The following is a 13,456-nucleotide window of genomic DNA, read 5'->3' as shown; positions in this document are numbered from 1 at the left end:
AGTGTTAATTTTTTATTTTAATTTTTAGTGTTACTTTGTAACCTTTCTGTGGGCAGAGCTAATTAAAGCATTACATTGGATGTTTTTAGTGTTAACCAAATGTGTATTTTATATTGTTTCTTACCCTTGAATTGCATTTGGAGTGACTTGTGAGAATGTGATTCTGACATGTTTTTATCTGTCATGTCCTCATATCTGGCTATATCTTTTTCATTGTAGTCTATGGGTCTTTTGGATAAGAAAAGTTTGAAAATCCCTGGGATAAAGTAAGTAATTTCTTTCTTTAAGGAAAGCCTAGTTTCTTGTTTGTTATGTCTTTAATGTGAGTGCCTCTTGTTCTGACCTTTTTTCTTCCTTAATGAAGTGTATTTCATTTTTCAGAATGGAAGAAACTTAATGCCAAGCTTAGTAATTATTTTTCACTAACTACTCTAGATGGTTCCAGAAGGAACTAGGCCAGCCTGTTTTTTATTTTATAGAAGCTTCATGAATCATTAATACTGTCTGTGTTAATATGGTTGTAAAGAGATTATGTTTCCAGCTTAATCAGTTTCATAGAAGCTCATTTTTGCGGGTTCAAACTGAACCCTAAACATAATTCCTTATCTCCCAAGCTTGTTCTTTTTTTTTTTTTTTTTTTTTTTATTCCCAATCAGTTGGGAAGTCAGGTAGAAGGGAAAGAAGGCAGATTTTTTAAAATTGAAACTTAAGCATAATTTTCTTTTCTTTTTTTTTTTTTCAAGCTTTGAAGATGTCTTTTTTTTTTAATAGCTTTTTATTTACAAATATATGCATAGGTAATTTTTTAGCATTGACAATTGCAAATCCTTTTGTTCCAAATTTTTCCCTCCTTCCCCTCAACCCTTCCCTCAGATGGCAGGTTGACCAATACATGTTAAATATGTTAAAGTATAAGTTAAATACAATATATGTATACATGTCGAAACAGTTATTTTGCTGTATAAAAAGAGTAGGACTTTGAAGTAGTGTACAATTAACCTGTGAAGGAAATCAAAAATGCAGGTGGACAAAAATAGAGGGATTGGGAATTCTATGTAATGGTTCATAATCATTTCCCAGAGTTCTTTCCCTGGGTGTAGCTGGTTCAGTTCATTACTGCTCTATTGGAACTGATTTGGTTCATCTCATTGTTGAAGTGGGCCACGTCCATCAGAATTGATCATCTATAGTATTGTTGTTGAAGTATGTAATGATCTGGTCCTGCTCATTTCACTCAGCATCAGTTCATGTAAGTCTCTTCAGGCCTTTCTGAAATCATCCTGTTGGTCATTTCTTACAGAACAATAATATCCCATAACATTCATATACCACAATTTATTCAGCCATTCTCCACTTGATGGGCATCCACTCAGTTTACAGTTTCTGGCCACTACCAAGCTTGTTCTTAATTACAAGGTTTTTTTTGTTACCTTAGTACAATCCAAAGCTCTCTTGTTAAAATGAGTTAATGTGCATTTCCTATTAACATCATATATGAATATCTGGTGCATATTGTCTTAGATTGCATTCTTCCACTCCCATTTTGCAATAGTGATTAAAATGCTGTGCAATACTAGGACATTTATATTCTATATTGTCTACTTATATGTAGAAATTTGAGATATGTATATGAGTTATATGATTTGTCTTCATTAATTGTTCTTTGTAATAACTGCCTGTGCTGTGAAGAAAAAATGTAGATGAAATATTTTATCTATAATCTATAGATTCATCTATAATTTTTCCTTTGCACTTGTGTTTATTTATACTATAGCTTTTTCTTCTTTTTTTTGTTTTCTGATCTGTAAAATGATGGAGTCAGACTAGTTGGCCTCAAGTCCCTTCCAATTCTAGGTCTATAGTTCAGTAATGGGAGTCTTTGAAGAAAGATCAGATTATAGTTGGATCTGTCCATTTCTGCCTATATTTCATGTTCCATCAACTTTATATCTTCTATATTTATATTGTTCATATAAACTAATAACATGACACATCACCTTATGTTCTTCAGCCTTTCCAGGAACTATTAGAGCATAATAAAAATAGATTTTATATATTTTCAAAATCAATTAGTCAGAATTCATTAATTTTCATAATTGTTATGATGATATATCTTTTCCCACAGGGACTTTTCTTGGTCACCTGGTGGTAACATAATTGCTTTTTGGGTGCCAGAAGATAAGGACATTCCTGCCAGGGTAACCTTGATGCAACTCCCCACCAGACAAGAAATCAGGGTTAGGAATCTGTTTAATGTTGTTGACTGCAAACTACATTGGCAAAAGAATGGAGATTACTTGTGTGTCAAAGTAGATAGAACTCCAAAAGGTACCCAGGTAAGTAATGACACTAATCACCTGGTTTCCTGGTACTTAGACCTTTCACTTCATGTTTCAGTAGCTTCACCTACTACAGATAAAATATATATTTTTTTATTTTGCTAGATTATAACATGGGTTTTTCTTCATTTTTTAAAACTCGTTTATGTAGTGCTTAAAGATTTATACTCTGCTTTTGTTACAAAAAGAGCTTTGTGAAGTAGTTATTATTTGCATTTAATAGAGGAGGAAACTGAACTTGAAAGGTTAAGTGTGACTTGCTCAGAAAAAGTCTGATAGCTAGTGAGTATCTATCTGAGCTGGGATATTTGAACCCCCAGGCTTTCTAATTAAAGTCAGCCACTTTTCTTCTATCTCAGGTTCCCTCCCTCTATAACACTAACCCACTTTATATAATACTTTGTGATTATATGTGCATTGAATTTTGGACTTAGCAACTGCGGTTGATATCAAAGTATTTGATAATAAATTTGTAGCTGCCATGTCAGATTGCTATATTGGAGGAGAAACATTTTTTTGAATTAACCAAAAAGTTGATTTTTCTTTCCCTCTTGTTCCCTTCTCCAATTGATAAAGGAGAAATTCAAAATCCTTATAGGAAATATGTATTATTAAGGAAAAGAAATTCCTGCATTGGCCACGTTTAAAAAAAGGCTCATTTTGAAGTTTATCTTATCACCTTCATCACCTGTCTCCTAGTAAATGCTTTTAATCAGCTTCTCACATTGATTAGAGGCATTTATTTTTACAATGTTGTTATCATATAAATTGTTCTCTTAGCTTTGTTCATTCTGCATCAGTACTTGCAAATCTTCTCAGCTTTCTCTGAAATTGTCTCCTTCATTATTTCTTACTATATAGTAATTTTCCACTACATTCATGTACTATAATTTTATTCATTATCTCTAATTTATATCACCCTGTTTGTTTCTACTTTTTTGGATGAACAAATAAATAAAGCATTTTATTTTATTTGTTTATGGACAAAGCACCATGGGATGAAATGCTAGGGTCGCTTTGACACTATGAAAAAATGACTGTTAGCAATATTTTTGTATTTCTGTGTACAAAGTTCCTTTTCTTCTTTGATCTTGCTGTAGTCTAGGTCAGAGGCCTTAACATAATTTAATAACTCTTTGGACAAAGTTCCCTGATTGCTTTTGGCCACAGAGGCCTACTTCACAAGTCTCAATATGCCTAGTTTTCCCACAGCTCCTTCATTATGTGGTCATTTCCCCCTTTTTTTTTTTTTTTAAACTGATCTTGTGGATGTGAGATAGAATTCAGAGTTGCTTTACTTTTTTCCATTTCTCTGAATGATTTAGAGAATTTTTCACAAAGCTCAATTTGGTTTTCTTCCTTTGTAAGCTTGTCCATAGGACTTTTGGAGAAAAACATTCATCCAATAAAAACCAAACTTAACTGATCATTATTCAAGTTTTGGTTCCATTATTTTCTGATTGGACAGATAATATACTGTTTTGGGTCAAATTATTTAATTTCAGAGTAATCACTTTTCTTGTAGTGTAAGTCATTTGAAAACCTTTTAAAGTATCTTCTGTCTGTAATTTCTATGACTAATTTTAGAACTGTTTTTGGATTATAAGTATTGTATGTTATTATTATAACTACTATTGAAACAGTATTTTTTCTTTACTTTTAAACAGGGTGTAGTAACCAACTTTGAAATCTTCCGTATGAGAGAGAAACAGGTGCCTGTTGATGTAGTGGAAATGAAAGGCAAGCTTCACTTTTTTGTGTTATTTTATGTGCCATGTTTATACAATTAACAAGAGAAATGCTTCTTTAAGCTTAAATAAGAATTTACATTCCACTCAGTATTGACCAGAATCTAAATACAGGTGTTTCTCTTACAGAAATTGCATTTCCAAGTGATATATTGAAATCTGTGAAAAATATTTAAGGGAGAACATTTAAGTTAAAATAAGGTAGTATTTGTGAAGTGTTTTGCAAATCTTAAAATGCTGTATAAAGTAAAAGTAGTTGGCTTAATTTGAAAAGTTGGTGTGATTATATCTGACTTTTCTAGCTTCAGTGTTTTCTCTTGACAGAAATTATTTATTATACTTTCTCCATGACTGGAATTTCTTCCACTTCATTCTCAGAAAGCCATCCTATAAAACAAAGAATATTTTTTTTATATTATTGTAGTCAGTTTTCTTGTTTCTCTTTACTATACTGCATAAGATTGTGTAGATTTTTCCATTCTTCTCTGTTTTCACAGGTGTTTTTCTTTTTCCTTTTTATTTTTAGAGCCTAATAATATTTCCTTATATTTACATACCATGATTCTATCCATTCCCCAATTTATGGTCATCTACTATATTTTCCAACTCTTTTGGAATCACCAAAAAGTACTGCTATAAATATTTTAGTTTGATTTATTTTTTTTCTAATATTTGTGACTCCTTGATCACATAAGTAACAGAATTTCTGGTTCAAAAGGTTATGAATGTTTTGGTCACTTTATTTTCATAATTCCATTTCCAGTATTGACTCTCATTTCCACCAGCAGTGCATTAATGTGGCTGTCTTCCACAATTTCTCTGGTGTTGACTCTTAGCATCTTTGTCAATTTGTGGACTGTGAATTGAAACCTCTCAAGATTATTTTAAGTTTGCATAATTCTTTATTAATGCTTTAGAACATTCATACTTGCTTGAATATTTTTAGTGTTTAGATTGCCTATATCAGTTATCAGACTCACTGGAACCAGATTAAAACGTAATTGAGAAATGTTTAACAGAACAAGTAAAAATACAGGAGAACAGAAATAATATTAATATCTTTTCTAAGTCAGTATGAGGCTTGCAAGTATTCATTGAATTTGAACCACTGATTCAGATCCTTTTCATTCCACTGACAAAATATTTGTGTGAGTGGTTGAACACCGCCTCCAAGAAAGCACTGAGAACACCACACATCGAAGTGGAAATGTTCCTAGGAAAATTTCACAACTCAGTCTTAAGTAATGTGTCTGAAAATATTTCTGTTGTTTGAAACTATGTAAAGGCATAATTCCTCTCTTTTTGCCCTTAATGGGTTACTTTTTTTTTTTTTAACAGTAATTAGCATTTTTATAGTATTTAAAAATTTGCAAAGTGCTTTATACATAGTAACTTAACTTATCCTCCCAACAACCCTGTGAGGTACATAGTGTTATTTTTACCGTTTTATATGTGTAGAAATTGAATCACACAGAGGTTAAGAGATTTTGCTCTCTTTGAAGTGGTTTATTCATCAGAATTGCTGGAAACAGTACCTGGATTTATTTCTGTCTGAACCATTAATCTCTTATAAAGGGTAATACATACATTAATTTACCAAGTTAAATATCCCATTTTAAGCATAAATATATCTTTATTTTTTATCGTCTTGAAAGTCATGTTGCATAAACAGTTTATACTCCCAGATTTATGAGAACCAAATGAAAAATGCTTCACAAGTCTTAAAGTACTATAATTCTAGCTATTTTAACTGTAGTTATTAAAGTAAGACTGATTTATTAATGATTGCTGAAGACTTGAGTTTGGATCTTTTCTCCTATACCTAATTTCTTTGTGTCCCATTTTTTTCATCTGTAAAAGAGGTATGATTGTACTTGTATCTTCTTCACAGGATTGTTTTAAGACTCCAAGGTGATGTTAGTTACACTGTAAAGTTGAAATCACTATATAAATACTATGTTTTTTGTCATGTGAAAGGAAATATGAAAACTCCCATTTTGTCTTCCAGAAAGCATAATAGCCTTTGCTTGGGAACCAAATGGAAGTAAGTTTGCTGTGTTACATGGAGAGGCTCCTCGAATATCTGTGTCCTTCTACCATGTAAAAAACAATGGAAAAATTGAACTTATTAGTAAGTAGGCTTCATTTGTTATATTGTTTTGTGTTACTGATGTATTGTTTATCCTTTGTGAACAGTGTTCATTTTAGTTACATAGGGGCCAGTGTTTCTATAGCCTAATTCCTAAATCACAATTATTTAAATGTCTAATAAAGATAAAAAAGTGAAGTACAGTTTAAAATTATTGTAGATGGGGAGGTTGGGGCTTTTTTTGGAAAATTATGTATTAAAATACTCTTAGAAGACCTTCATGTGAAAAGCATAATCAAGGATTCTTTTTAAAAATTCAAAAGTATTTTTCCAATTACATGTAAAGATAGTTTTCAACATTCATTTTTGTAAGATTTTGAGTTCTAAATTTTTTTTCCCCTCCCTCGCTTGCTTCTTTCCTCCCCAAGATAGGTTATAATTAAGTATTCTTGGTCTTACTTTTTTTTTTTTTTTTGGCTGAGGCATTTGGGCAGGTAACTTACCCACGGTCACACAGCTAGGAAGTGTTAAGTGTCTGAGTCAAATTTGAACTTGGGTCCTCCTGAGTTTAGGGCTAGTGCTCTATCCACTGCGCCACCTAGCAGCGCCTTTTGGTCTTACTTTTGTATGAGAATATTCTGAGCAATAATTTTCTTTTCTACAGATTATATTGTTCCAGATAATCTAGCTTTCACTGCTGTCATTATGTGATATAGTAATGGAAACTCAATTTAAAGAGTTGATCACATTAATGACTTTTATATAAGACAAAAATAAATAATTGTATGTTTGGGAGATGAGGATCCTTTTCTATTATGCTTTCCTTATAACTTGGATGATTTTCATTGTTCTTTAAAAAAAGTGAGGCAAACAAATTAAAGAAATCTTAAATAACCAATGAACAATAAGAGGATAGTTTTTTAAAGGAAAAAGTCCAAAGTGTTATCTTTTAAAAATTATAAACCACAGTGAAATCTGTTAAAAACTATAGTTTTCCTGCATAATCTTGCAGAAAGGAAAAACAAGTAGGTAATCTCTGTTTAGATTCTGTCTCCCATCCCTTTTCATTTCTGCCTTTTGAAATTCTCACCCATCTAGAATTCAGTCTCTCTAAGAAACCTTTCTGGGCTGCCTCTGACAGACATAACCATTCAGATCTTTTCTTATGCTACTGATTTTTTTTTTAAAATATTCTCTGCTTTGCCCTATGGGAATTGTCTAGAGAATGGTGAATGTTATGTTGCAATACTTCCTGTTAGTGGTAAGTTCCACAGAGACAGGAGCCACAACATGGTTATCTTTGTGTCTTCCCCACAGCTTAGGAAAATGCTTTATTGTGTAAGAGTTGCTTTTAAAAACTTGGTTCAAAATGTAGAAAACCATGTGCCTTTAATAACATTATATTTAAAATGATTAAATAAGCTCCAATTTCTAAGATCAATATTGAACATACATTTTAGTGCACAGACTTTTTAACATCATGTTAACTCTTGGAGGTTCTTTTAGATTTATTTTGTTTTGGCTGTCTCGGTTAGGTAAGATTGCCAAGTAAATGACCTCTGGAAAAGTAAATGGAAATGATTTGGAATGAGATATTTAATAGACAAACTTGTTAATAAGCAAACAGAATTTTTAAAAAAATCTAGAAAAACATATTTGAACTAATAGCTAAAAACACAAGAATAAGCTAACAAAAAACAAACAAGCTATAATGGAACTATTTGCTCAGGTAAACCTCTTTTTAAAAAAATGATTTTCATGGGAAAGTTGTTTATTAACTTAAGCAGTATTGTTTCCCTAATTTTTCCTGTTTTCCCTTGAAAATAAATTTTAGATTATTTGCTTCAACCTGATAGTCATCTTTTGTGGACTCTGAAAAACTTGACAGACCAGGTTTTAAAAATTTTTAAATAGCATCTTAATTTTTTTTTCCATTTATATGTAAATAGACAATTTCTAAGACTTGTTTTTTTAAAAAGTTGAGTTCCAAATTTGCTCCCTTCCTCTTTCCCTTTTTCCCCTTTATTTCCCCTCCAAGATGATAGGTTACATACTTCATGTCATTTTTTGAAACAGTAGTAGATATACTAAAAATGTGATTAACTAATTTGAAAACCTTCAGGGGGCAACATTTTCTTTGGTTAGTCAAATTGGTCATTACTCCTAGAATAAAGAAATTTACCTTAAAAAAAGATTTTAACAAATTATTTATTTCTTTTCAGAAATGTTTGATAAGCAGCAGGCAAACACAATCTTTTGGAGTCCCCAGGGACAATTTGTTGTTCTAGCTGGTCTGAGAAGGTAGGTTTTTCTTATTCCGTACCTTTTGGTTGTTTTAAGGAATTTGCCCTCCATAGTAATCATGGAAAATTAAGTTTTGGTTCCTGTTCTTTGGAGAGGTGATATTATCACTCCTCATTTTATTGAATAGTAATGGTGATAGTGGGCAACCTTGTTTCACTCCTGATCTTATTGGGAATGGTTGCAGTTTGATGCTTACTGATGGTTTTAAATAGATGCTACTGATTATTTTAAGGAAAAATCCATTTATTCCTATACTCTCAAGTATTTTTAATAGGAATGGATGTTGGATTTTATCAAATGCTTTTTTTGCATCTATTGAGATGATCATATGTTTTTTGTTAATTTGGTTATTAATATGGCCAATTATACTGATAGTTTTCCTAATATTGAAGCAGCCCTGCATTTCTGGTATAAATCCTACTTGGTCATGGTGTATTATCCTGGGGATGATTTTCTTTTTGCTAATATCTTATTTAAGATTTTAGCATCAATATTCATTAGAGAGATTGGTCTATAATTTTCTTTCTCTGTTTTCAACCTTCATGGTTTAGGTATCAGTACCATGTCTGTGTCATAAAAGGAGTTTGGTAGGACTCCTTCATTCTCTTATTTTTTCAAATAGTTTATATATAGCATTGGGGCTAATTGTTCTTTGTATGTTTGGTAGAATTCACATGTAAATCCATCTGGTCCTGGGGATTTTTTTTTAGGGAGTTGATTAATAACTTGTTCTATTTCTTTTTCTGAAATGGGACTATTTAAGCAATTTACTTCCTCTGTTAATCTGGGAAGTCTATATTTTTGGAGGTAGTCATCCATTTCACTTAGGTTATCAAATTTATTGGCATAAAGTTGGGCAAATACCCCTTAGTATTTCTTAAATTTCCTCTTCATTGGTTCCTCCTCATTTTACAGATGGGAAACTGAGCTTAGAGAGATGGAATGACTTTCTCCTGGTGACAACAATAATAAGTGGCAGAAAAAGGGATTCCGCTATGACTTTTGATTCCATATGCTGTGTTTTTCCATTGTACTCTATTGATACCTTTCCAATATTAACACACAACAGACTCATCAGTGTCCTTAGATTTGAAGCTGTATAATTTTGGAAATACTATGAGACCTAACATATGTTATATATGATCTTTGATCATATAAACATTTTCTGGAAGCTCCATTACTCTTTCTTATTGAGTACTGAATTATCATTTTCTCTAGCAATAATACTTTCATAATTTGCATATTTTCTTGAAGAAAAAGTATTTAAGAATGTTTGAAAATATTTTTATTTCTGAGATCAGTCATATAATAACTGAAGAGGTCCTTTTCTTGCTTCTGCATATTGGCCATTATCAAAGAAGATATACTGTTGCAAATGACATTCTCTCATCACTTCTATATGTTATTGAAATATATTCTACTTCCTAATTTTCCCCATTTTATTTTAACATTAATATTATATTTATTGATATGTGAAGCCCTAGTCTTCTATTAAATGAAATGCTGCAGGTAAAACTGATGTCAGAGGGCAGTGAGAGGCCATAGTGGTTTATTCCATGCCTTAACCTCTAGCTTTCACATAATTGTCAGGGTAATAAAGCTTTTTGTATCCAATGACCAATTTATTTCTACAGCATGAATGGCGCCTTGGCATTTGTTGATACGTCAGATTGTACCATGATGAACATTGCAGAACACTACATGGCTTCTGATGTTGAATGGGATCCTACAGGCCGTTATGTTGTAACTTCGGTGTCCTGGTGGAGTCACAAGGTAAATACAATTGTTACTGGGCCTCTGAAATGAATGACATGGGTGATAGTGTGACTACCTTTAGTTACATCTTATATTGTCAGATAAATGCCTCCTTTCCTAAAATGTCTAGTATTTATGAAAGGGCATGTGCTGAAATTATAGATCATTTGTCTTCATCTAAAAAAGGCCTCCATGCCTTGGAGAATCCATGTGACTTCAATAATTGCCAATTGAATGATTTAAGTCATAACAAGCAATGAGAATTGGCTCATAATTAAGAAAAGAACTTTTTGGATAGACTCAGAAGACTTGAAATTTCATTTCTGATGCTTGCTGGCTCCCCAATGGATACACCATATCTTCTTTTTTCCTGTTAAGCTTGGAAGTCCCATAGACCTCAAGTTCAAGCTGTCTAAAACATATTTCTTCAAATCCATCATCTTCCACAATTCCCAATTTTTTTTCTTTTTTTTTTTTAAATAAAAACTTTATTTTCAAAACATATGCATGGATAAATTTTCAACATTAACTCTTCCAAAACGTTGTGTTCCAATTTTCCCTCCTTTCCCCCACCCCCTCCCCTAGATCTAGATAATTTTCTTTTTTTTTTTTCCACTTCAAATATTTCTTTTTTTCTTTTTTTTATTATAGCTTTTTATTTACAAGTTATATGCATGCATGGATAATTTTTCAGCATTGACCTTTGTAAAACCTTCTGTTTCAACTTTTCCCCTCTTTCTCCCCACCCCCTCCCCCAGATGGCAGATTAACATGTTAAATGTTAAAGTGTAAATTAAATACAATATAAGTGTACATGTCCATACAGTTATTTTGCTATACAAAAAGAATCAGACTTTGAAATAGTGTACAATTAGCCTGTGAAGGAAATAAAAAATGCAGGCAGACAAAAATATAGGGATTGGGAATTCTATGTAGTGGTTCTTAATCATCTCCCAGAGTTCTTTCACTGGGCATAGCTGGTTCAATTCATTATTGCTCCATTGGAACCGATTTGGTTCGTCTCATTGCTGGAGATGGCCACGTCCATCAGAATTGATCATCATATAGTATTGTTGAAGTATATAATGATCTCCTGGCCCTGCTCATTTCACTCAACATCATTTCTTGTAAGTCTCCAGGTCTTTCTGCCCAGTTTTTTTCCAAAAGGAGTGCCATTCTTATGGTTTTTCATCTTTATAATCTCAGTTTTTTTTTTTGACCAGTTGCTTTCCTCCATCCCACATAGTCACTTTCCATTTCTTGCTTTTTTTCTATCCAATATCTTTCACATGTGATCACTGCTCTTCTATGCAGTCAATTTCTGCCTTAAAGGTCTGCTTCATTTCTTGCCTAATGTATTACATTTTCCTCTTTTAGTTTCCCTGCCTCAAGTGTCTTCCCTAGTTTAGTCCAGTCTCTGCATTGCTGTCAAAATGATAGCAATTGTAGTATTAAAAATGGCATTAACTGTAGATGAGTATTTCATATCCCTTTCTTCCATCCTACTCCTATACTTGATAAACTCCATTAGCTTCCTTCTGCCTTTAGAATTGGATCTTATTCCCAAAATTCTTAATATACTAACACTTTTGAGGCATTCTGTATAAACATTAAAGGCTTTGATCATCTTTCCTAAACCTGTCTTTATTTTACATTACTTCCCCAACATGCTCTGCACTAACCAAATTGACCTTGACTGTTTTACACTCTTTCTCTCTCCCTCCTTTCTTCCCTCCTACTCTCCCTTCCTCCCCTTCTCTTTCTCTCTCCCCTTCTCTCTTTTCCTCTCCCTCCCTCTCTCTCTCCTCCCTCCTTCCCTCTCTCTCTCTTCCTCTCTCCCTTCCCTTCCCTCAAAATGTATTTTTCTTCTACCTCACAAAATCTTTTAAGCTGTAGTTCTACCTTCTCCATAAAGCCTTTTTCAATCCTTTCAGTAGTTCCTTCCCAAATTTTCTGTTATTTGTCTCTATTTGTATTTATTCTGTTTACTTATTACTTAGTTTGTCATCCCTGTTAAAATGTGAGCTCTGTACCTTAAGTAAGATTGTTTCATTTCTAAAATTTATAGACTATCTAGCCTATTGGCCATCTGGGACAGAATAGGACTTAATGCTTATTGATTAATTGTTTTAGTGGGATTAGAGTGAACTTTTACTATAGAGGATTGCTGTCTATATATAGGGTTGACAGTACTTTGAATAAAATTCATCATTATTCCTTCACCAGAGATGTAACTGTCTGTTGTGCAATAGATGCTAGAAATACAAAGACAAAAATAAAATTAGATTCTGCCAGGGACTATATGATATGATTTCTCCTTTTTTGGAGGAGGTAGCACCTGAACTGAGCTTTGTAGAAAGTAAGAATCCTGAGAGGTAGAAGAGGAAGAGGGAGGACAATTCAGGCCTTGGGGAATGGCCCATGACTTGATAGAAGTCAAGTCTAGAACACTGAGTCTTTGAGAATAATGATGTAGAATGATACTTAGAGGAGGGACATTGGAGTTGAACCACAGAGGAGCTTTGGGGCCAGGCTAAGAATTTTGTCTTTTCATATATTAGAGGTTAGAGATTGAGAGCTGGAAAAAGATTTTTGGAATCCATTGAGTTCAGTTCTTCCTTTTGTAAATGTAAGTACAGAGAAGCTAAGCAGCTTGCTTGTGAACCTATGTCCAGTTAGTATTTGAGGTGGAATTCAAACTTAGATCTTCCTGTCTATTACCTTCACCATAACATGGTACTGCCACTCCTAAACTATGCTACCTCTTAAATATGATGGGAAGTCACTCAAGAGTTTTAAGTGAAGAAATGTTATGTTCAGATCTGTGCCTTAGGAAGATTATTTTGGCAGCTGTGGAAAATTGATGGAAAAGGAATAGCATAGAAGAAAGATGATAAGGGCATGAAGTAAGATGATGACTGGATGAGTAGCCAAGAAAAGATGGATTCAAAAGTTACTGTGAAGGTAGAATAACTAGGATTTTGCAACTGATAGAATATGACAAAGATTGAGGGGAAGTTAACAATGCCTCTGAGGTTATGAACTTTGGTGATTTGACAAATAATGATACTAATTGAAATAAAGTGATGTCTATAGAAGTTAGGAAGTTTGGAAAAGATTTAGTAGTAAGATGAGTTAAGTTTGAGTCATATTTGAGGTGCTTTTGGGATATCCTGGTGGAGGTGTATAATAGATGTTGAATTAGATTTCAAGAGACTGAG

At 32.8% G+C, this 13,456-nt stretch overlaps 1 protein-coding gene across 1 annotated transcript in view; it reads left to right on the top strand.

The window, feature by feature from the left end:
• The window catches only part of EIF3B (eukaryotic translation initiation factor 3 subunit B), a 29,824-nt gene that overhangs the window by 11,008 nt on the left and 5,360 nt on the right, over positions 1–13,456 (top strand). Inside the window, 6 exon segments of the mRNA XM_052000094.1 lie at positions 220–266; positions 2,126–2,336; positions 4,007–4,079; positions 6,096–6,218; positions 8,399–8,477; positions 10,115–10,253. Of these exon segments, the coding sequence (XP_051856054.1) occupies positions 220–266; positions 2,126–2,336; positions 4,007–4,079; positions 6,096–6,218; positions 8,399–8,477; positions 10,115–10,253 (672 nt within the window).

The sequence above is a fragment of the Antechinus flavipes genome, chromosome 1 (genome assembly GCF_016432865.1).
Source record: "Antechinus flavipes isolate AdamAnt ecotype Samford, QLD, Australia chromosome 1, AdamAnt_v2, whole genome shotgun sequence".
NCBI classification, from domain to species: Eukaryota; Metazoa; Chordata; class Mammalia; order Dasyuromorphia; family Dasyuridae; genus Antechinus; species Antechinus flavipes.
The sequence above is the reverse complement of the archived record's forward strand: the minus strand, read 5'-3'. Positions and strand labels throughout refer to the sequence as shown.